Below are 21,321 nucleotides of genomic sequence, written 5' to 3' on the forward strand. Positions count from 1 at the left end.
TCCCCCCCCCCGCGTGGCTCCAGCCCCCTGATCAGCCTACAGCCAAGTACAGCCCCCGCCACTCACCTCTCTGGTCAGCTACAGCCTTCTCACTTTGTCTGCACCTGGCTCTAGCCCCCCCTGCTTGGCCCATGGCCAGGTGTAGCCCCCTGCTCGCCTCCCTGCTTGGCTCCAGCCTGCAGCAGGGTACAGCCCCTGCTCACCTTCCTGCTCAGGTACAGCCCCCTGCTTAGCCCATGCCCGGCTCCAACTCCCCTGCTCGCCTCCCTTCTCGGCTTCAGCCTCCTCACTTGGCCTGCACCTGGCTTCTGCCCCCTGGCTTGGCCTGCAGCTGGATGCAGCCCCCTGCTCCCCTCCCTGGCAGCCTCCTCACTCAGCTTCTGCTCAGCCCACAGCTGGTTGTGGCCTACTTGCTTGCCCCCCACCCGGCGGCAGACTCCCGGCATGCTCCCTGCTCAGCTGCAGCCTCCTTGCTGTCCCCTCACAGAGCTCAAATGTCCTCACAGCTTAACAGCAACAGCAGCTGCACTCTTGGCCTCGTGGCACAGCCCCCCTGCACAGCGAGGGGCAGCACAGCTCGGCCCCCACCACCAGGTATCTGCGTGGCCTCTGCCACAGCGCACTGCTGCGGACCAACTCAGCGTAGCACAGAGCCATGTGCTTTTGGGCAGCTCTGAGCTGTCACTTGGTGCTGCACACTGTTCACAGGGACCACTGGCCACACCAGCCTGGGTCCTGCATGCACAGAAGCTGGATGGTGCAGGGCTCATGCATGCAGTACGTGGGCCAGTATGGCTGGCTGTCCATGCAAGCAGCACTCAGCCCCAGGTGACAGCCCAGAGCTGCCCAAAAGCACACAGCCCCGCACCGCTCTGAGCTGAGCTGCAGCTATGCGCTGTGGCAAAGGCCACGTGGATACCTGATGGCTAAGGCCAAACAGCACTGCCCCCTGCCATGCAAGGGGGCTGTGCCATGAAGCCAAGAGCGCAGCTGCTGTTGCTGGTAAGCTGCAGGCGGGGGGAGGTTGGAGCTAGTTGTGGGGGAAGCAAGCAGGCCACAGCCAGCCATGGGCTGAGTGGGGGTGGGGCTGGAGCTCAGCAGGGGGCAGGAGACGGGTAGGGGGCTGCACCTGGCCACAGGTCAAGTGGGGGAGCTGGAGCCAGGCATGGGCTGAGCGAGGAGGTTGGAGCTGAGCAGGGAGACGAGCTGTGGGGTTGGAACTGGGCACAGGCTGAGCAGGGGGTGCAGCTGTAGCTGAGTAAGGAGGGAAGCTGTCCCCCACATAATCTTCTGCACCCTCAGTAGTCCTCCCCACTCCTCCAGCTCCCCCTACCCCTTACTTACCTGGCACAGAGCCCAGATCCCAGTTGCTGCAGGCAGCGTGCTTCAGAGAGGCTCTGGCAGCCTACCAGAGCATCTCTGTGGAGGACCAAGCCTCCAGTTGCCTCATGGTATGGTCCAGGATGGTTCCTTGCACCACTTTTTTCCTCCATGGTTTTTTTTGACCCCTGGATATCTAGGGGTCTAATTTTGCCCTGCATGTGCCTCTTGCAGCATCTCAAAGGGCTTTGAGACGCTGCAAGACACACGTGCACGCTTGTGTGGATGCTCCCCCGAAGGCAAACATGAAGAGGTGTAACATTGATAGCAACAGTTGAGAGACCCTTACTCAGGACTGACCAAAATGGAGGAAGGCTCTTTGGGAGGGACCTCAACACTTCAAAACAGTTCGTCAACAGGCAAAAGAGGAAAAGAGGAACAGGCAAAAAGAACATCAGAACATCCAATGCAGCAACACAGTGCCCATCCCTCCTGGAAACACCTGTCCTCACTGCGACAAGACATGTGGATCTAGAATTGGGCTACAGAGCCACCTGCGGACTCACTATTAAGATGCTTGGAAGACAATCTTACTTGTTGGCGAGTGATCGCCTATCATCATCATCACAATAATTGGTATGTTGCTTAAGTGCTTGCTCCTTGAAGCATGACTGTATTAAAATCTTAGCTTTAATATTTAAATAAGTTTTTAGCCATCGTGATTACAAAGAAAAGCTTGAAATGTGACCAAAGTGCAATCTAATGGCTCAAAAGTCAGAAGATAACATTTCAAAAAGTACTTTTAAGAAAAATTCATCATTTCAAGATAACTTCATGATTTTGGAGGGCAGATTCATATTTTCTGAGCAGGTCCACTGCATTTCTCATAATTGTCAGTGGAAAATACTCTCCATTAGCTAGAAATTATGAACAGATAAATCTCTGGTCTGTTTTACATTACTGTACTTGAGTACTGATCTGAATAAAGAGCCTGGTGGCAGGGTTTCAGAGTGCTTTGTTCCTTGTTCTGGTAACTGAATTTGGGCCAATAATTTCTCTGCCTTGGTTTTCCCATCTTCAGAAAGGATAATATTGTCTACTGTTTGGCAAAAATGAGGCAAGTGCTTGTATTGTTACAGGCCCAAAATGATGATTCCTCTTTGATAAGAAACTTCTTTTTATAAATAGCCTTTACTTGGTCACAGTCCTTGGGATTGTAGTTGAAGGAGTTAAATAGTTTAGAAAATAAGAGCCCATTCCTCATGCACTTCTCCAAATATGCACTTTGATACTTTAAGAACTTGTTTTCAGAAATAAAATACTGCATTTTTTTATTGTCGTTATGTTCCCACTAGGACTGGTGATGTCCCTGTGCTGAAGTCAGAACACGTTGCTGTACAGAATTTAATAGTGAATGACTTGTGTCTGCTTATAAGGAAGCCTGATCCAAGTATGGAGCCACAACTTGGGGCTATTCATCCTTTAGCAGTACAGTGCTCATTGAAGGACATTGTTCCCAAAAATTCAGTAAGAAAGAACTATTTAATATTTTTAGAAAATTTCTTCTAATCAGTTTTTCTTATCATATAAAAGCTTATAAAGTCTATAGAAGTTGTAATTAAATATTTAAATACCATATCAGTTTAGCAAATAATCTTAGAAAGGTGGACGTATCTTAAAAATAATTTTAAAGTAATTGTTTTTGTCATAAAGACTTTATGACAACAGCAGATTTATTTGATTAGTTTGGGAATTTCTGGAATTTTTTTCCTTCCAAAAGAGAAGTATGGGGTCAACAGACCAGTTCTTTGGCTGTCTGATATATTTTTGGCAAAGATATATCCCCAAAAAACACTCTCTTTCATAAATAGAATCTATTTCTTAAGCAAATCACATAATCCCAGGGATACTTTCTTCACTTGTCACTTTATTTGTGTTATCCTCACTTTTGCAGTACAGGCAGTCCTTGGACTTACGACACAATTGGTTCCTGAAAACTGCGCCTTAAGTCGAAACGTTGTAACTCAGTTTTCTTTGAGGTGACTGGGCTTTTTGATGGGCTCTGGGCTAGAGTCTTCACAAGAGTCTGGCTGGAGTCTTCTCAAGAGTCTTGACTTCAGGTTTTTCTGGAGTCTTGTCTGCTCTCTTAAAGAAAGTGTCCAAGGAAGTTTGGACAGATTGGTGGCGCAGTGAACTTGTTTACTAGCATGGCATTGCATTGGATCAAGCATTGTAAAGTTTAAACTGATGTTGTAAAGTTGAAACAGGGTGTCAATTTATAAAAGTTGTAAGTGCAAAATGTTGTAACTTGAAACATTGTAAGTTGAGGACTGCCTGTATTTCAAAAAGGGACAGTTATCTCTTTCAAAACATCTCCACCTTTCTACCCATGTTACTCTAGGTGCTTTTAAATGGCAGAAATTTTCAGCTAGTATTATGCTGATAGAATAAATAGCCAAAGACAGCTCATATATTTGAATGAAATGTTCTCTGCCTGCTTGTATCTCTTAAACAGCGATTCAAAACATTGAGGCAAAAACTACTAAAAAGATCAAACTTTTTTATTGAAGCACTATTTAAAATAATCAACAGATAGTAAATTAGTTGTTGCTATGAATATACTGGAGCCCGTTTTTTTTAAATGTTTTATTTTTTTTACAGATTGGATTTCAATACCTAGAACTATAATCTTGTTACTGTCACTTGTCCTTACAGCAGTTTGAAATGGTAGTTAGTTTAATTGTTTAACCATAAATAACTGAACTTTGATTTTAAGTTTAAGTCAAGTTGCACTGTTTGTGTTTTACATAGGTTGCTTCAACTGAGCCAATGTTGTGTGGCCTTTTTAAGGGATTTTTGTTTTTGAGCTAATTTATTTGGCAAAGGTTTTTTGTTCTGTTTTGTCTCTTACGTATGGGTGAACACCTGGGTACCTTAAAGTAAATTGAGGCTTTTTCCTCTAACATCAGTGGATCCAGTGTATCCTTCTGAGTGTAATATTTGGATGGTACTGATTTTTTTTTTTCTCTCTTCGCCCCCTCCCCTTCATATAGAATGAAAGGTGGGAGGAAGAAGCAAAGACTGAATTTCTGAGAATGGTAAATCACAAAGCTGTTCTAATGAAGGTGTTTAGAGAAGAGGACGGTGTGCTCATTGTAGATCTGCAGAAACCACCAGCTAATAAAATAAGTAGTGATATGCCGGTGTCTCTCAGGGATGCATTAGTTTTTTTGGAGTTAGCAAGGTATGTGCCATCAAAAATGGATTTCAAATATTTCTATTCTAAAAAATGCCATAGCAGCTCATTTAGGCTACTTGTTTCAAGTGCAATTGTTTAAATTTAAACATGTGAGCAACATTAGTTAAAGTCTAGCAGTTGGCTTCCTTAAATTTTTGCATTCCGAATTCCTACATTTATAAATGTGTAGATCTTTTGGATAATTATTCTAATTGCTTAATCTAAAATGGCAATTCTATTCTCAAGAGTCTGACTTAGAAGTAAGTTTTCTTAGGATTTGAGTGGTTATTATGTGTCTTGTGCTGTTTGCGTATAAAACATTTGACACGCACTAAAAATATAGGACTTTGTGACTAGCTGTAATTTGTTTTGACCCTTGTGGACATTAGCTGTCAGGATGAGAGGGGGAAGATCAGTGGGAGATGTCTTATCCACTGGTAAATACCATCCTACAATGGTAACTTTCTCTTAAGAAAAAATAAACTCTTCAAAGAAATACTCTTTCTTTTTTCAAACAGTAAAAGCTGTCTTTCACCTCTAAACTGTCTAAGGTATTTAGGTACATCCCTTTCCATAAAACAAAAAAAAGCCAGTACAGATTGTCATTTGAAAAGCTTTTGAAGGGGAAGCTGTCACACAGATCTCACAAGATGTTACCCTTTTGACAGAAAAGGTATTAGAAAATTTGTTTCTGAGCACCACAAACAAAGTTCAAGTGCTGTTCCTCCAAAGCAGTATTGTATTGGAACTCAAACGCGTGCCAGTTAATGGCAGATTCCAGGTAAATGTAGAATAAGAGGTCTTGGCACTGCCATAGAATATTCTACATGAAAGTGATACTTCCACAACTAACTTATTGACAGAATTTATTCAGGGACATTATTCTCATTAGGTTTAGATCACTTCCTGGTCAACCAGAAGATAAAATGGTTTTGCAATATAGTCCACCTACATTACCCCAAGAAAGGGAAGACGTCTCCATTGTGGTTTGTCATGTCAATAGTCCTAATGATTTCTACCTTCAGTTGGTAAGTTTAGAGATGTGGCATATTAAAATCCATTAATCTTATTGAAAAAAATGGCTTCTCAGTAATCCAGTGTTAAACTACGGAACAGGTTATTTCATTAATCAATTGATATACGTTATTACCAGTTTTTATAAGAAATTTTTATTATTATAGGCAGATATATGTTAGGTACTGTACAGACACAGTGGGGTTTTAGTTTTAACTGTGCTCCCTGGATTCTGCCATAATATTAACAAAGAAGGGAAAGGAAGAAGGATGGGAGCATACCAAGCTAATAAAGTGTTTACCTTGCTCCTTTGAGGTACATTTATATTTTTGGAGAAAAAGTGGTGGCCCAATCCCTCCCTTTTTTTTTCTCCTATCCCATTGCTGTTCCTGTTCTTGTTGCCAATAAAAAGGGAGGCTCCTTTCTAACCTTTTTATCTACCTTATCTGCTTTTCCTATATGATGCTGAGACTGAAGTTGATACCCAGTCTTGTTTGGGGTCTAGAAAGGATTTTGCCTGTATGGTAAAACTGTTGAGCTGCTATGTGGATTTTTCATTGTTTATCTGGAGTTCCAGCCACCTAATTTGAAGGACCTAAAAAGGGTCCTATGCGAGTTCTTTACTAACAAATGTAGTCAGAGGAGGACAGTGCACTTTGAGATGGTCTGCTCATCTCTCATGCATAGGACTTCTGTATCATCCTCTCTGTTCTACTTGGAAACAAAGAGAGAAATTATGTGGCACTGGTACATCTGTCAATGTAGAAGGAACATTGCCTTCATACCCCCTCTAGGTTTGCATCAGTTATATATATTGCATGCAGTGTGGTGATGTGGTACTAGAAAATAGCGTGTCAAATCTCTTTCAATCTAATTTTGAGAGTAGCGTGCAAAAGCTGGAATGTTGTTTGGGGGTGTCTGTGTGTTCATGCTCCCTTTGGAACTGCAAGTTACAATTCCTGAAACCCAAAATATTTTAAATATTGATGATTGACTTATTCTGATATGTCTATTGCCGTGCTGTTTTTTTGTTTTATTATTTTAGCTAGAAAGTCTTGACTTAGTAATGCTTCTGAAGAGAATTGAGGAAGTATATAAAAATGAAGACGGTGAAAACTTAGAAATCCTCTGTCCAATCCAAGGCCAACCCTGCATAGCAAAGTTTGAAGATGGTGATTGGTACAGAGCACAAGTTATTAGTAAGTCAGCAAAGTACTAATTATTAACAGTGGCATGCAGCATCAGAAGTGGCATTTGCTCAAAGTGAGCTAGTGGACATAAATTATAGTCCAGTAAATGACAATATTTATTGCTGCCAATGTTAAAAGTAACTACCACAATTAAGAGTCAGCCTCACAAGTTTTAAGCATGCAAATTCATAAAGCTTTATCCTGTTTTGCTAAAAATTCCTCTTTGTGTATTTATTTCTAAAAACACTAGATCAGAAAATTCATTTCACTATAAATGTATAGTGGCAGCTCAATAATCAATGTAATAGTCATAACCAAATGAACAAATCAGTCATCCTCTGCTATGCCTGTTCTTTGCTGGGTGGGTGCAGCATACAGGAACATTGAACTGGAAGGAGCCTCCTGAGCTGTTGACCCCGGGGAACAAATGGAATAGTTATGTGGGAGAGTCACAGAATAAGTAGTGATAGTCCTCTGCTTCTAGGAACATTAGGTAACCAATTTGTCTCCAACATTTTTGGGGCTACTATAAACTGTATATCAGCTACAGCAATCCCTTGCTGATACATGGTTCATTAGTGATTATATGGTCTTTTAGTCATATGCCTCATCTACCTTTACACACAAGATTCTACCATCTTCTCTTTATACCTACATTAACTTTGTGTCACCTAGAGTTTTCCCTGAGCTGGGGGAATCTGGAGCTTGTTCAAGGCTGTGAATTGGGAATCTCTATGATTTATTTCAAATATGGTGCAAAAGATTAATTTTGAATCGCTGGTACTCCGTGTTTTAATATTTATACCAGAAAAGTTTTGAAAGTAAATATTGTCTAATTTGTTTACGTGATACTGTGTTTTCTCCGAAGGTTTGCCAGGGAATCAAGAAATTGAGGTTAAATATGTTGACTTTGGCAACACTGCCAAAATAACTCTTAAAGAAATGCGTAAAATAAAAGATGAGTTTTTGACCCATCCAGCAAAGGTGAGTTAAAAGGTTGCTCTTTGTATGAAAAAGGCTAAAAGTAACAGACTCACAAAGATTTCTTAATCTGTTTAAGGAAGTGAAGGTCAAATTATTCAAGTCGGAAGCTCTTGGCTTACTTGCTTGAGTTTCTATTCACATACTTCAGTGTAACACTTTGAAAATGCTTTGGGTACAAATGGCATGAAAAACTAGCATTTATATTTGTTCTTAATGCTGCTTATTTTTTAAATTGGATTTTTTTAAAACAAAAATGTCAATTTTCAAATATCTTCACCTGTTCTATGGAGACCTTCTCAACTTAAATTTTCTTGATCATTATTATCCAGTATTCAGTAAAGGACTCTTCTTTTTTAAATGATACATCCTCAGTGTTTGGTGGGGCAAAAATTCTTTAAAACATGTCAAGGGTTTTTTTCTGCTCTTTGATTATCTACATGAAGTCCCTAAAGGGACTATAGAAAATGGCTAAACTGATGGCATAGACTGGGTTAAATAATGCAGCTAAACCAGAAAGAGAGGGGGAATATCCTAAAATTGTTGTCACTTTAATTTTAGATGCTCTTTTATAGTTAGAGTATATACAAAAGGTTTTCAGTAAATTTGGCCCTCGATTTCATGGTGGTCTTTTAACCTATGAGAGCCAACGGAGGTAGCAGCATCATAGAATCACAGAAGTAGGGTCGGAAGGGACCTTATAGATCTTCAAGTCCAACCCCCTGCCAGGGCAGGAGAAAAAACTGGGCTTAAATGATCCCAGCTAGGTAGACATCAAGCCTCCTCTTAAAGACCCGCATCTTAAAGGTGACCAAAAACACTTGTGTAAGACTCTGTTCTCGGTCAATTTTAACTTTCTTCCCCAGAATAATTTTTTCAGGTAGATGGAAATTTCAGCTAAAAAGGTTTGCTCTTCTTGGAGAACAAAGTTACAGTCCATCTTGTCCCTGGGCAAAACTTTTTGCATCTGTTATGTTGAGATACCACCATGCATTAGACCTAAATGATAGTATTTTGGCTGCCGTGTGGGAGCAACTGTAGATGCCTAAGGCCTGACTTGCAAAAATGCAGAGTGCTCTCAGCAATAAAATTGATGGAAGCTTTGTTCTGAACATATGAAGTACTATCAAATGCTAGCATTTTCAAATTGGATGTCCAAATTTAGTGAATTATCTAAAGACAATTTCAGCTTTAAAACTTTGGTTCCAAGTTTATCCTCTGTAAATAGGGAGGATAATATACTTTTGCCAAGTTTTTGTGCATATGCACATTCCACAGTCAGCATGCATTTGTTTGGGCAGGTATTTGAGCTTTGAAATGTTTTGTTTGCCATCCAGAGTACTGGTGAGCACACAGTTCCTGCTTCTCCTTGTGCACTCCACAGATGGCATAAAGGAAACTGCACAGAACTCCTTAGATGATTAAGAGGAACTCTACTGGCTCAAGATAGCGTTCCTGTTGTCTGCACAGTCTGCAGTTCTGGCTTTCTACCCTCACTTGTTTAATTAGCAGAGTCCATCCTGAGCACTGATTGAAACAGGAGTTCTGTTTAAAATGTAATATAATACTGGTTTCCCTTGCCAACCATGGTTTTGAGTATCCATGGTTAATATTCCATATACCATTTTGGCTACCATGGAATACAGTTTTGAGCAACCACGGTTTTCCATGGCCACACATCAGCCCTTAGTGCAGCTTTGCTTGCAGGAGGTGCATTGCCAGGGCAATGCAGGGCAAGCAGCAGCGGATGAGGAGATCCCTGCATGGCTTCTCTGCTCCCTGCCACACCAGGTTGCGGGGGAGGAAAACAAAGTGGCAGAAAACAGCAGGCCAGGCCGGGTCATCCAGGGAAGCGGGTGGGCGGCTCTTGCTGCTGCCAGGCTCGGATTGTCTGATGACCCAGCCCGACCAGGCAGACCAGCCAATCACGCGCTGCCAGAGGCAGGCACAAAACACCCCCCTCCGCCATTCAGACGGGTGTGGGCAGGGAAGCACCGTGGTGGGGCCAGCTAGCTCATCCCTCTCCTCCCGTTACCCTTTCCCTCCTCTGGGTAAGAGGCGAACACACCGGGGGAGACACTGCCACTACACCCTGGGTGTGCTTTGTCCCTGCCTGCCAATGCATGCCCCCTATAATCTGTCCAAGTACACCTAGGGGTATACTTATGCCCAGTTGACCACCGTCTGTATTAAAGGTAAGTAAAAATTATTTTTATACATTATACTGTATAGTATTTAAGTCCCTAACCCCATTTTCCCCATAAGCCTGCAGTTTTACCAACCGCAGTTTTGCCAACCATAGGAACTTTCTGGAACTTAACACCTGTGGTTGGCAAGGGAAACTTGTACAGCATCAATGGCCAGAGTATCTATTCATGACTAACTGCAGTTTATTTTACGGTGACTGGCAAAAAGTCTCTCATTCTACTGCTGCTGAATGCGTTTCTGTCGTTCTTGCCTGTCTTGTCAAAAGCAGGAAAAGTAACCAACCCGAAAGACTTAGCTCACAATTCATTCATAGAATAAATAGACTTTCTTCCTTATTAAGTTGTGTTTGTCAGAATTAGACTAACCAATGCCTTTCAGAAAAAAATGGGCGTTTGTCATAGGAATTGTATTTTAAAATGTAACGAAGTTTGTGTCTGTTCAGAACATTGTCCTCCGTGCAACGACCCTCCTTACATTGTGACCTATAATACATGTAGTCCGCCCAGGAGACTAAGGGAGCCTTATATGCCTCCTTACTCCCCTCTGCACATACATGACCAAATTAGTAATTTGAGCCGAAGTGGATACTGTGCATGAATGACAGTGGGCATCTAATCTGATTTATTACTTAGGCCATAAGGACTAAGCTGGCTTATATTGAACCCTACAAAGGAGCAAATGAATGGAGTAGCAAAGCAAAGGAAAGATTTGAAGAAATGACTTGTGATAAATCCATGGCATGCTCAGTTGTTAGTAAGTGACAAACTGAGTATCTCTCTCTCTTACGTAATATTTCTAATTTAATAAAAGAATGCACATTTTGATTATAACATTATAAAGTAAATATGTTCTGATACTGAGAGAAATCCATTATGCAGTGTTTACACTTTCATAGTCTTGTTTAGAGAGTTGCCTTTTTGCTAGGAAACCTTAGTAATTGTAGGAGGTGGTCTAGGTGAAAGTTGCCAAATATAATTGGAAGGAAATTTAATGGGCTTAAAAACCAAAATGCACCAGCTTTTATGTTCCCTATTTCTTCCAGGTACCGTAAGTATTAAATGGTATAGACATTCTGGTCTAAATTAATAACAGTAAGGCTTGATTGCAGAGGTACTAGGTATCCAGAGCTCCAGCTGATGTCACTGGAACCTATGGATGACTAGCACCTGTAGAAAAGGTCAGTAGTGTCCATGCTGTTAAATTTTTTCCAAATCACTGTTTTTGTGGATTTTTCAGTTGCCATGTTTTGCCATGCTACAGCACAAAGATTTTGGAATCTGCCAATTAAATGGAGTAATAGTTTTCTATGTTGACATACAATTTGTTGTCATTTAGCCACCAAAAACTGACCTTAATGAATATAGATCTGTATGAAGTTAGAAGTTATTTAACAAACTAAATAAAACTTATTTTACCAATCAGATCTGCATAGATTTATGTTGTTCATAAAATATTTCCTGTTTCTAAAGTGTTTGCTTATTTCCCAGACAGCCAGCATTTTCCATATTGTCCTCAAATAGATACAATATTAAAAATAAAACTTTTATTTGTAGGCATATTGCAAAATGATGTGTTGTGTGTCGAACTATTTGACTCTTCTTCAAATGTGCTTGGAAAGAGATCCTGTAGTGTTAACAGCCAATTAGTTGAAGAAGATCTGGCATCTTATGTACCTGGGCAAGTATTTTGTGCTTAATCTACACTTTATTAGTTACTGTAATTTGGTTGGGTGGGTGAGTGTGTGTTTGTGTAACTTGTGATGCAAGTATAGTATTTGACCATCAAGGATTGGACTTGTCACATGTAATCTGGATGATACAACTGAAAGTGGAAATACTTTCCTTATGCCAATGAAGTTGAACATAAATGATAAATCTGGAGATTTATATTTCCTAACAAAAATTTTTGGGTACTCCTAACAGAGTGAAAAATTCCTCCTCTTCCTTCTTAAATCAGCTAATTGCAAAGGAACGGCAGGAAATGCAGCAAGAGACTGGCTAAGATAACCAGCAGACTCTTCAGTGAGTTGAAACTTAGCAACAATTTTCATAAAAATGAAAACTTGTTCATGTTACTAAAGAAGAGTTCAAGAGTATAGCATAGGTATGTAGGGAGAAAGTCAGGAAGGCCAATGCACAAATTGAGATACAGCTAGCATGGTTTAGCAGTAAGGATAAAGTAGATAATCAGCTTAGAACAGGCATCAGCAGCCATGTAGAGTGGTGGGCCAGGTGCTTGTGACCAGGCTGCAGTCATAGGCTGCCAGTTTCCCCACTTATCCCCTGCTGCTCCATTCCCTTCCCATCACCCTCCCCCCCCCCACTCTGTTTACTGGGTGGTGCTAAAAGCCATGGTGAACACCAAGGGGGAACAGAAAAGCACAGGAGGCTTTAAGTCAAGGATGCCAAACATGGCCTGTAGAACCATTGTACCTGGCCCACCAGTAGTCTGCTGGATTAGTGGTGTTTGCCCTTGGCTCTGTGCTGCTGCATACTCATGGCACTGCCAACTGGATCAAGTTCCATTCTACTGGGCAGCGGCCTGGAGCTAGGGGTGTGCAACTGCATGATTATGACTGCATGCAGCTGCATACCCCCAGCTCTGCCAGTGGCACACTACTCTATCTAGTCAGCAGTGCCGGGGCATTTAGGCAGCACAGAGCTGGGAGCATGCATCCACATGGAGCCAGGGGGTATACAGAAGTTCAGAGCTCTAGCTGAATGCATATCTTCATCACTGCTCATCCCCAGTGCCCTGCCACTGCCCAGCCAGAGCTCTGCAGATAATGCTAAGTAGCTTTGGGTAGTAGACACTTTGTAGAATAGAACTGGGATTCAGAAAGACGTTTAAACTGGAGAAATGATCTGAAATTAATCCAATGAAATTTAATAAACAGAAACATAAAGTACTAAACATAGGATGAAAGAATCAGATGTGCACATGCAAATTGGGGAATGACAGGTTAGGCTGGAGAAAAAGGAGTTTGGGATTATAGGGGATCAGTCAACAGCGTAGTCTTGTTGCAGCAAAAAAAAGTCAAATAGCATGCTAGAATGTCAGTAAACATCTAAGTATTACTGCCAACATTTTCTAATTTAAATTTTGAAAGGTAAATGCTTTAGAATTGCTCTCAATGTGACTTGATACCCAAGTTAGATGCATATTAATTGGCTATCTACAGCTGCTGTTTAAAAAACTTTAAATGTCCATTGCATCTTGCTGATAAATCAGAAGAGAAGGATTATAAATGACCTCTTAAATGGGGCAACAGCTGTCCCATGGCACCCCAATTCTACATCATATTGCTTGTTGGTGGACACCTAACTCTGTCTTCATAGGTCTTCAGTAGACTGCAGTGGTTTTGTACTTCATACAAAGCTAGATAATAGCCAGAAAGGCTCGTTGACTAACCTTTATCAGTAAGAAAGACTTTTTGGCTTGCTTGAAAATTTTGTGGCATTGCTGGCTGAGATCTGCTGATGGATAAAGTATTCAACTATCATATCATTGCTTTTTAAATCTACCTACCTTACCATATATAATCTGATCTGTCAGGCTTCCATGTTGGGAGTAGTATTTCTGTTTAAGTTTGTTGCTTGGTAGTAACCATGGCCCAGTTTCTGCAAAGTCTTCATGTATAGCTTTAACTTTGCAGGATTATCATTCGGTCTCCTCTTCTCCAGAGTTAGGTAATCCCATTTTGGGATTCTGTCTAGATACCTAACAGATTTTTGTTGATCTCCTCCAGATTTACCAATTTGTCCAAGTCTTTTTTGAAGTGTGTTTTTGGAAACTGGACACATTACTCAAAATTAAGTCTCACCGTGGCTCAGGAGAATAGAAAAATTCTTTCCCATGACACTCCTGTTACTGGCTTTTTGCAGTGGTATTATGCTGTTTTACTTGTAGAGCATTTGCAATTCGCTAAAAAGCTTTTCAGCAGTGCCGCATTCTAGCCAGCAATTCCCAAGTTTGCTCCACTCTAAGTGCTGTGCTTACTTTTACTTATTGAATTTCAGCGTAACTTTGAATTCTGATCCTGTCCTCAGAAATGTATACTACCCCACCATGCTTGAGATCATCTGCAAATTTACTATGTTTAAAATTGTTGTAGTTCCCTCCTCCAAGTCACTTAATGAAGGTACTGGACAATATGAGACCAAGGATAGAGCCATGAAGAACCCTACTTGATACCTTCTTCCACTTAGAAATTGAGCCAGTGGTCACTACGACCAGTCATGCACCCACATTAGAGCAGTTTCAGTTCTATTTCCTTTGCTTATTTATGCAAAAAATCACGGGAGTCAGTAACAAAAACCTAAATAAAGTCTGGTATGTATAATCCAGTGTTCTGCCCCCATCCACACAAGAGATCAAGTTGGTGAAGCATGACTTGATCTTGGCAGATTAGTACTGGATGTCCTTCTGGTTTTGTTGTCTGTTTGTGTTCCACTATCTCTCCTGATATCACAGTTCAGCCTAAATTTGATATTCAGCCTCATTTTAAACAGATATAAATAAAATATTTTTTTTTACTTACTTTAACCAACCATTAATAATATAACTCTAGAGCTCTGTGTTTTGCAATTCCTGGAGCTGCACATTTTCCAAGGTTTGCCACACCATATATGCCTTGGAGATACTGGAACTCATGCAGCCCATCAGAAGTTTTACCACAGTGCTGAAAAATGCCTGAACAAATGGTAGTACTCATATCTTCTGCCCTTAGCAGTTTGAAAACTCGTACACTTGGAAATCAGTTTTTTAAACTTGAAGCTAGTATAGCCTCTGTAGTCTTTATTTAAATTACAGAGTCCTAATATGTTATTATAATTTCATTTTTTTCATGGTTTTTTGTATTTGAATCCTATTCTTGTTTTATGAACAAAATAGGAGGAAGGCAGGCAAAAACAAGTGTATGAAATGACTATAAAGCAGGGGTGGGCAAAAATATGGCCCACAGGCTAGATACAGCCTGCTAATTGATTGTATCTGGTCTGCAGCTGCCCCCACCAAGTTCTGCCCAGGGGAAGCTACATGACACTCCTGCCATACTTGCCCCATACCTGCCAATGGCACTGCCCAAGCCCCAGCCCCAGCCAAAGGACACAGCAGTGCTGCTGCAGCCACCTGGGTACTACTTGCCCCCCCACGCCTCCAGTGGCTCCTCCTCCTGCCCCTTCTGCACCACTCCAGGTAGGAGGGAAACTACAGCCAGGTGTCTCTTGCCGGGGGTGCCAGCTCCTGGCCACTCCCTACCTGCTCAGCTGCCCACATGTGGCTGTTCCTCATGCCAGGTGGGCAGAGTGGATGGAAGGCAGCTTGGAGCTAGAGCCCTATGCACTGAGGAGAAGCTGTCTGGCTACCTGGCTGTAGTTTCCCCCCTGCCTAGAGAGACAGCAGAGGCAAGAGGAGGCGGAGCTGATGGAGATTCGGGTGGGGGTGGGGGGCTGAGCAGTAGCTGGGTGGCTGCAGCAGCAGCTAAAGCAAGCCCCATTGGGAAGCTGTGCATGCTAACTGGGGCCAGGGCAGTGCCGTCAGCAGGCATGGGACAGGTGCAGGTGGGGCTCAGTCCTATGTGGAGTGCCTCAGGGCAGCCATTAGCCAGATTGGGGGGCAGAATGCACCTGCACCACACTGCCCAGGGAAGCTTTGCTGCATGAGCCCCCTGCACCCCTGGCCAGCTCTGAGGAGGCATAGATATCCCCCATGCGCATGCACACAGGCATACGCACCCCACACCCCTGACTCTCACACCCAATATGTAAGAATAAGACTTTATTTTGAGCTACTATGCAATTGCCTCTGTATACAATACTCAAAAAAACAAATTGGGACAAAATTGTTGTTTGATATAACCACATATATTAATTTTATAGTAGATATTTGATTTTTAGTACATGGTTTGTGTTTTATCTATAATTTGTTAAAATAATATCTTCTGAAATATTTTGTGTGTGTGGCCCTCCACAGTTTACCAAAACTCCTGAAGTGGCTCGCCAACCAAAATAATTGCCAACCCCTGCTATAAAGTGTTGAGCAGAACTAGAGTTTTCTCTGTATCCTTTAACAAGACCTTTTCTTTAGCTTATGTTATCATAATATACCTTCCACTTTTATTTCTATTGATCGTTAACCAATTTTGGGTTGAGGGTATAAAACTCAGTGCAAAGTTTTTCCAGTATCTTGTTAAATTTCTTGCAGATATATGAAGAGTACTACTACAGAACATAATGAAGTGTGGGACCCTGACCTAGAAGAAGTTTCTGAATCTATAGAATCTAAACTGTTTGAGGCTTTAAACTTAGAATCTCTACAGAACGATGATTTGGAATCACTTTGCAACAAAGAACTACAAGTGCAGATTAGTCATGTGGTATCCCCACATAAGATCTTTATACAGAGGCAGTCATCTGAACACTTACTGAAAAGGTATTAAATCATTTAGGTAGTTATAATCTTATTGCTCGTATTAGTGTCTTTTCATTCTAAACAATAAAAAATATACAGGTAAAACAGAGGTGGTTAGCCATGTTAGTCTGAAATTGGCTGACGGGGCGCCATCATGCACTGTGACATGACAGAAGTCCCTAAATTGAAATAGCAGGTTTCTAAACGAAACAATTAAAAACCCACCAGTTAAAAGAACACCGTTTCTATTTTTTGGAGAACTAACCCCCTGTCGCATGTACAAGCACCCTTAGAGACTATCTGGTTCAGAGAGGCATCCCCATTTGTAGACGACAACTTGCTTCATCAAATGCTAGGAATGGACTGGCAGAAAGAAGGGAACAGGGTAAGAGGAGCAGACACTGCTAAAGTAATAAGTGTATTAACTGTAGCAGATGAACAAGACAGTTAACCTCAGGTGTTATGATTTGTGTTACTTGGTCCAATGATGATGATGTCTGTGTCAGTGAAGAGGATGATTGGCATCTGGGGCTGTAGCAAGGCCCAGTAGCTTGTTGAGAACTGGAGTCAGGTAAACTGTGGTTTATGCCTCTCTGAGCCAGCTGGAGCTGTGTGGTACCTTAGGGCCTTGTTACACATTAATTTTAGGTGTGTCCTGGAGCTGTTAACCCAGGGATGGGCAAAATGACAGATCTGGCTGGTGGTTGGACTCCATTTCCCAGCAACCTCTGCCTGTGCCTCTGTGGCTGGTTTCCATGCAGAACCCTGGAACAGCAGTGCTGTGACAGTGTAGGGCAAGGGTTTCCATGGAGACCAGCCCCAGCAGCGCTGGCAGGGCGCACAGCTGGGCAGGGAGCAGCTCGGGCTGTGGTTGGTGCTAGGATCTTGCATTCATGACAGTATGGTCTGGAGCCAGGGGAGAGCTGCAAATCTGCTGCCTGCATGTCTGTGCCTGGGGTGTGTGGGCAGTGGACCGCAGCTCTGCCCCAGCTGTGAACCACGCTGTCACTGCTGCAAGATCCCAGCTTCAGAACAGTTACCCGCCCAGCCGCGTGCTCTGCCAGCACTTCTGGGGCCGGTTTCCATGGTAACCCTGGCTTTGCACTGTCGTGGCCCTGCCACTTCTGAGTTCTCCATGGAAACTGGCCATAGCGACATGGGCAGTGACTGCTGGGAAATCGAGTCTGCTCCAGGCCCAATTTGGCTCACAGACTGGACTTTGCCTGCCCTTATCTTAACCCCTGGATTGTCCACACATTAACATCTCAGCTAGTTTTAAGCATACTTTAGGTGGCTTAAAGTTACACCGTTCCAGGGCAGGTTTCTCTGATACGTGTTACCCAACTTGTGCTCCATTAATTGTGTGACCACTCCCCACAGATGAGCCGCCCAAGTTGTAGTTCTCCAGCATCCCAGGATTCAGTGTCCACACATTTACATTTGAAACTAGTTTTAAGCAACCCTATTCAAACAGTCTCCAGGTCACATGCCAGCTAGCCGGGGTCACAGGAAGTGGGGTCTAGCAGGGAGTGGGGTTCAAAACTGGGTAGGGAACGAGGGTGGGGCTCCCCATGAGCTGGGGCTTCCTTCTTGGGACAGGGCCAGTCACTCCCCAGAACTAACTTCTCTCACCACTCCTACCTCTCAACCACCCCAGGAAGCGCAGCCAGCACCCCCATGCCCCAAGTCCAAATCCCAAATTATTAAAACACAAGACCTTTTTTAATTCACTATTACTTTATTTCTTTTTTAAAATGTTTTTACTTCTTTTTATTTTATCCTTCAGTGGCTGACTTCCTTCATTTCACCACCCTTCCCCCACCCCCATTTCCTTTCTACCTTCCATTACCCACCCCCATCCCATTAACTCTCTGTGTTAACATCCCAGCTTCATGTTCCCACCCCCAACTACAGCAGGGATAGAAGCATGTCCTGGTTTACCAGCCCTGCAGTAGTAACTCACAGCTGTAGCTCCTAGTCAGAGCCTTGTTTGCCAGCCCTCTAGTGATAAGTCACAGCTGTGCAAGTGGGGGACAGTCAGAAAAGATTTTCAGCCTTAGGGTGTGACTGCTCCAAACCGGAGCTAGCACTAACACCGATTTAACATTTGAGCAGCTCAAAGTGCCACATATAGCAAGACCCTTAGAGAATACCTTCTGCCAAACACGTAAAACAAAAATACTGTATTTTCAGCTGTCCTTTTGCATTTGAGTACTTAGACTGGTTTTGAAAGGGTTGAGCTTTTGGTTATTGTTTGTTGGAAAAAATATGTACTGGCACAGAAAATAGATTTGCCCTTTAAAATAATTTGTTAAATTTATATGATGTGAAATTAAGTGCCTGATCCAGCTTCCATTTCAAATCAATTAAAAAATATTAATCTGTTGATTCCAGTGATTAGGATCAGAGCCAAAGAAGATTACCAAAAAGACCAAAAACCTGCACTCTGGCTCTTTCATTTGTATTCTTTCTATGATGTCAATCACCAGTTTGAATATTCATTGACAACATACTGTAATACATTTTTTTCCAAGAGTTCTGCAGATCTCTGGTTGGGGTTGTACCTTTGGTAAAATTCAGTCATTTTACCTAATTACAACATGCAACAGGTGAAAACTTGGAAGCAGCTAAGGCATATTAATGTAACAACTTTGTAAAATTATATTAATATTCAACAGCCATTTTATACAGTCATAAGCTGTCCACAGTAAGCTGCTATGCTAATCACTGTTTTATGCCTTTCTTTTTTTGTCCCTTCCCTTACTACTTGTATAAATGCCACCTGGATTTCTTTTATAGCTATGTTTCATGGTGCTGTAGGAAGACAAAATATATTTTCTTAAGAATGCCTTAGAAATAATGCTCTATCTAAAAGGATGGAGTTCTTTGAATTCAATTAATTCATTATGATAATGCAGTAACTTCACTACATAGTTACTAGGGTCAGTACTGTGTACACAGTAAATGAAGCATTACTTCATGATATTTTAAAAGTGATTGGATAAATAATATGAGACACTACATCTTTGGTCATGGAAGAAGTTAATCTGGATTTCATGGTTTTGAAATAAGACAGGGCAGAGGAGTACCTTTTATAGGTTGTGCTTGTTCAGAGTCATGAGTTTTGTAGGTAGTAGCTGTATGAGTTGATCTAAAAGGTGCCCTGCCTTCTGCCTAACTTCAGACTAAAATGGATAACTATCTCTGTTTTTTGAATGTCAGTTTACAGGAAAAGATGACTGGTATCTATGAAGAATCCACATTTGAGCAAGTGAAGTGGGAAATTGGCATGTATTGTGCTATTCATAAATATGATATGAAACAGTGGCAAAGAGGCCAGATTAGCAGAGTTCTTTCTGACACCACTGTAGAGGTAAATGTTGTTTAAAAGAAATCATACTTTTGATATAAATTTTAGTTTAAAATATCTCTTAGAAACAATAGGCATATTCCAACTTTCATGTTGACTTTCATACTTTTGGCAATATTTAATTGCGTTATTGCAAGAAAATTACAGTCTGATCAAAATCCAAAAGGAGGAAAGGAAAAAGAGGCTCACCTTAGAAAACAAAGTTAGGGAACAGGTTCCAAAATCAAGCACTCAAGATACAGTCTGGGGAACTGGGAATGCTTCTGGGAAGAAAAGTGTCTAGTGCATGCAGCAGTTTGAACAATAAAAATAAAGAATAATAAAGATCTGAATCTTACACTTGAAAGTAAGAAAACAAGATAATTTCAGCACAATTTGAATTGTGTTCAATTAAGCTTTAAAAGTATGTTTTACATTGCTGTATGTGCACAATATTGTCGTTTTATTTTACAAGATACAACTTGTCTCAAGAATTTTTCAGTTTCTTTCAGCTCTCTTCAGTCTCATGTCTTTTAACAGGTAGTGCTGCTTGATTTTGGTACAAAAGAAATAGTGAATGTCATCTGTTTAAGAGAACTTAAGGAAAATCTGAAGAGAATGAGAAAACTAGCATTGGAGTGTTCCTTGGTAGATATAAGGTAATCTTTCTAGTGAAGCTTTTTCAAAGGGCACTACTGCATGCCACTAAAACTTAAAAGAGAGAGGTTCTGTGTTTTGGAATAAGTTATGTATTATAGGAAAGGTATTTTTTCTAGTGTTCATCCCTACCTCTTCTTTTAACTCAGTTTGATCTTCCTAATCAACTGAGCCAGGGTGGCCAACCTGTGGCATGTGCAGGCTGTGATTTGTAAAGAAGTCAATTTGTAAACACTTCTTAAAATCTGCAAGCTGCCAGAATGGCTTGTCTACCTGTGACCTGTCATCTCCGAGCAGTAGAATTACCTTGCAAGCTAGTGGCCATCCCAAGTTCAATAGCAACTGGCGTTGGGGCAAGAGCAGTGATTTGCTTGTCCCAGGACACTGGACTGTGACAACCATATAGAATACACTTCACTACATCCTGGAAAAAAGTGTTATTAGCACACTTTATTTCACATACATGTGAGGGGGTTGCCCTAGACCAGTTCCCCATAGGTCTGTATGTTTGCAGCTTGGCCTGGGACAAAATGGTTTCACTCAAAACAAATATGACCTCTGTTAACACCCAGAGACCACCAAAAAAGAGACTTTAAAAGCAGGTTACATTTTGCATGTTCCGTTACATAAGTACACTTTCTGTAAAATAAACTGTTTAAATGGCCATCATGATTCCCTTAGCATATAGGGAATACAGTATTAAAAAAGCCCCTCACATGGACGTGTGCTTGGGCTACATCTACTTTCAGTGGCCCCTGCCTTGGGAATGGATTCCATCTTGGTTTCGCAGACATCGTGCATGGTGCAGGTGGAGACGGGGGAGCAGGGCATCCAGGCCTATCCTCAGAGACCTCCAGTGAGCCTTAGAGTGTACCCTCTACAGGCATTTGGCAACTGCTGAAATAGTAGTTAAGCAGTTTCATAGTTAGTAGGGTCGGAAGGGACCTGAGCAG

The 21,321-nt window shown here is 41.7% G+C and overlaps 1 protein-coding gene across 2 annotated transcripts in view; it reads left to right on the plus strand.

The window, feature by feature from the left end:
- The window catches only part of RNF17 (ring finger protein 17), a 123,206-nt gene that overhangs the window by 63,779 nt on the left and 38,106 nt on the right, over nucleotides 1–21,321 (plus strand). For both annotated transcript variants that reach the window (XM_019525070.1, XM_019525071.1), the window contains exons 15-24: nucleotides 2,676–2,847; nucleotides 4,374–4,564; nucleotides 5,451–5,586; nucleotides 6,618–6,771; nucleotides 7,631–7,746; nucleotides 10,584–10,704; nucleotides 11,505–11,628; nucleotides 16,156–16,383; nucleotides 19,585–19,735; nucleotides 20,252–20,370. In XM_019525070.1, coding sequence (XP_019380615.1) covers nucleotides 2,676–2,847; nucleotides 4,374–4,564; nucleotides 5,451–5,586; nucleotides 6,618–6,771; nucleotides 7,631–7,746; nucleotides 10,584–10,704; nucleotides 11,505–11,628; nucleotides 16,156–16,383; nucleotides 19,585–19,735; nucleotides 20,252–20,370 — 1,512 coding nt within the window. The remainder of the gene's footprint in view (nucleotides 1–2,675; nucleotides 2,848–4,373; nucleotides 4,565–5,450; nucleotides 5,587–6,617; nucleotides 6,772–7,630; nucleotides 7,747–10,583; nucleotides 10,705–11,504; nucleotides 11,629–16,155; nucleotides 16,384–19,584; nucleotides 19,736–20,251; nucleotides 20,371–21,321) is intronic.

This window comes from Gavialis gangeticus, unplaced genomic scaffold (genome assembly GCF_001723915.1).
Source record: "Gavialis gangeticus isolate Ggan-Ray unplaced genomic scaffold, GavGan_comp1, whole genome shotgun sequence".
NCBI lineage: Eukaryota > Metazoa > Chordata > Crocodylia > Gavialidae > Gavialis > Gavialis gangeticus.